This window comes from Haliotis rubra, unplaced genomic scaffold (assembly GCF_003918875.1).
Source record: "Haliotis rubra isolate DU_JTF1 unplaced genomic scaffold, ASM391887v1 Scf1848, whole genome shotgun sequence".
NCBI lineage: Eukaryota > Metazoa > Mollusca > Gastropoda > Lepetellida > Haliotidae > Haliotis > Haliotis rubra.
The window spans coordinates 34,264-37,811 of NW_025765834.1; the positions used below are offsets into that span (position 1 = coordinate 34,264).

At 42.5% G+C, this 3,548-nt stretch overlaps 1 protein-coding gene across 1 annotated transcript; it reads right to left on the reverse strand.

Annotated features, from left to right (window-relative positions):
• Positions 1-1,224: 1,224 nt before the first annotated feature.
• LOC124273825 lies at positions 1,225-3,149 on the reverse strand. The gene is made up of 2 exons (XM_046709138.1): positions 3,107-3,149; positions 1,225-1,779 (listed from the first exon to the last, which is right to left on the reverse strand). Exons 1-2 carry the CDS (start codon positions 3,147-3,149, stop codon positions 1,430-1,432), a joined length of 393 nt encoding a protein of 130 aa, XP_046565094.1. The 3' UTR covers positions 1,225-1,429.
• Between the last annotated feature and the right edge of the window lie 399 nt (positions 3,150-3,548).

Genomic DNA, 3,548 nt, shown 5'->3' on the forward strand with positions numbered 1-3,548 from the left:
GGCTAGTCGAGCTATGTGTAACAAGAAAATAGAAAATGGGGGCCGAAGTTTGAAGGGTGGAACTGCATGTGTCGGAGAACCGGAGAGCTCCTGCTACACCTCTTCCTACCTCCTGGCGTTACTCGAATCAATGGTGTATGGAGCAAATAACATTTGAAGTGAGGCTATATGACATTAATTTGTACGTCAACTTGTAGAAAACATGCTAGCACGTGACTACAACTACAGTGTGAACATGGCAACCCGCTGGAAGAGATCTGGAATGATATATTTTACAATGTTGATAATATCCCTCCTTTCTAAAAACCCTGAAATTGCGAAATCCGACATGTCCATAGTCTGATCGTAATCGTATATGCTTATATACTTAGCAGGGTATCTGGTTTCACGTGTCGTCAGAAACACGTGCGTGTCGACAGACGGTGTTGGTGACGAGAAGCACGTGATTCTATTGGGTCTGTGTAGATATCATAACACATACGTCTTACTGACGTGCTTGTAGGGAACGCATATCGATTGTCAGCGGAGTACATGCATGTAGTTGGCTATCGAATGTAAGATTTTTTGAAAGAGACTATTGATCTATGTGCAGGGTGCACGTGACCCTCGTGCTTTGAATGCTCTCACGTGTTTACAGCGAACGTGTTGGATAGTGATAGTGTTTCTCAGTGTGACAGAAGTCGAGTTGGTACATGGTGAAATTCAGTAACACATTCACATCATAAAAATAAATAATTCTGCTGAATTAAATACTCTCTCACACATCATGACAGAAAAAGACATTTAAAAATAAGACATGATATATATTGCATTTGTCGGTCCACTTTCGCCACGCATAATGTTTAAAATGTTGATAAGAACTAGATAGCCAATGGCCAGAAAACTCTTGGGCTATTTGGTATTAACGTATTTTTGTCTGACATACTGACCAGCTTGAGCAATGGAAATAAGTGTTCCTGTCGAGAATCACAATAATCTTCTAACATCTCCATGAACAGACACATCATGGCGGCCCATACGTCGAATCACCACAAACATGACAGCACGTCGTGAACGAGTTATCTCCCCTTTGAATTGAAGGCTTTGAACGTCTGTTAATACCGGAAGTATCAGCCCATATTATCTCCCATGTATGTTCACAATACAAAACAAAACAGAAACAATTGGTCGGTGATCTGTACATGTGACATTTATGAGAGGGAAGCAGTCTCCAGGTCACAGTGACATGCTGGCATCTGCTGGCTACTCATTGCGACTGACATATCATTGTGACGTCATAACCCGGAAACGTACATATTTCATATATCATCACATCCTTCGCCAGTCGCTTGCTCATTTCCTTCGCTACCTGTCCCGGTATGAAGCCAGTGATCACGAATGACGCATCTATTTACGACAACTTAGGGGAGATAACTTTGTGAGCTCGACTTCACATTTCTGTCACTTCCTCCATCTGAATTGTGGGTAATGTCCCAATCTGCGGCACTGTATTGAGCCTTTCAAGTCTTCTCTTTTCCCTCTGGTCCATGGTGAAGGATAATTTGCGACTGTAATTTTTGTAAATGACACTGTCTTGTGCTCGCTTCACTATCCTGACATTCTCCAGGTTTTTAGGTGCGTGTTTATACCTGGGCTCCATCGGCTCCAGGATCCGGATGTTGTCCCACTTCCGGATGAACACCGAGACTGCTATTATCCACACAATCACGATCAGGAATATGATGATCACTTCCTCGAGCTGCAGGGTGTGTCGCACTCCGGCTCGGTAGTCGAGGCTCTCTGAAATTAGTAAATGAGTGAGTGAGTGAGTTGGGTTTTACACCGCTTTTAACAATATTCCAGTACTATCAAGGCGGGGGACTCCAGAAACGGGCTTCAAATATTGTACTCATATGGGGAATCGAACCCGGGTTTTCAGCGTGACGAGCGAACACTTTAACCACTAGGCTACTTCATCGCCCGTGAAAGTAGTAAATAATGATAATAACAATAAGAATAACAAGAAATAATAATGATGATGTTTTCTCTTATAGAAACATAGGAATGATATACATAGAAACAAAACCCGTAATGAACACGAAATCAACTCCAACAAACATGACTAGTATATTTTTGGAACTATTGTATTTTCATAAACGGCGGCATTACCAATCTGTGACATTACTCTGTTATACTAGGACAACCCAATTATAACACGACTGTATTTGTAACAAACTGTCGCATCCATGCTACCTCGGGAAACTATAGGATGATTGAAAGAAAACATTGATCAACACACTGTTTGTAATCTATCTGAGTGAAGCCGTGGCTCGGACTGTTTATACACAGCAAATAAATGTTGATTATCATAACACGTGCTGGTGTCAATCTCAGACTAGTTCACATGGATGTGGGTTTTTTTAATTGAACTGTGGAAAGTCAGATGTAATTAGTTTGGGAGTAGTATTCTATATTGCAAGCATCATGTGTTTTGGAGTAGTATTCTATATTGCAAGCATCATGTGTTTGGGTGTAGTATTCTATATTGCAAGCATAATGTGTTTGGGTGTAGTATTCTATATTGCAAGCATCATGTGTTTTGGAGTAGTATTCTATATTGCAAGCATCATGTGTTATGTATGTCGCCGCACTCAGCAATTTCCAGCTATACGACGACGGTCTGAACCATGAACATCATGTGACTGATATCATGAGCACCGATCTCCACAACTGGGATACGATGACACGTGTCAGCCAAGTCACTTACGACAAGCATGGGTCGCTGAAGATCAATTCTGTCACGGAGCTTCACGGGTTGCAAGCATTTGAGCCTCGATGGCATGAAAATAAGTGAGTGAAATGTTTACCATAGCAAAATAAATGTTCAGTTTCACAGCGGCCGATTGCCCGAAAAATGTTCAGTTTCACAACGGGCTGTGAATGGCCCGAACAAATGTCAGCCGTCGGGGTACAACTGCACTCATTCTTCCTGACAAATATAACTGTACATCATCATGAATGTTGACCAGCCAGCCTGCGTCACACCAAGTATCATGCTGGATGAATCAGGGATCACACCAAGTATCATGCTGGATGAATCACCATGTATCATGGGATGAATCATCACCATGTATCATGCTGGATGAATCAGGGGGATCACACCACATCATGCTGGATGAATGATCACACCATGTATCATGCTGGATGAATCAGGGGATCAAGCACCATGTATCATGCTGGATGAATCAGGATCACACCATGTATCATGCTGGATGAATCAGGGGATCACACCATGTATCATGCTGGATGAATCAGGGGATCACACCATGTATCATGCTGGATGAATCAGGGGATCACACCATGTATCATGCTGGATGAATCAGGGGATCACACCATGTATCATGCTGGATGAATCAGGGGATCACACCAAGTATCATGCTCGATGAATCAGGGGATCACACCATGTATCATGCTGGATGAATCAGGGGATCACACCATGTATCATGCTGGATGAATCAGGGGATCACACCGTGAGGACAGATGGTATAACCAGTAACCACACCGCATAT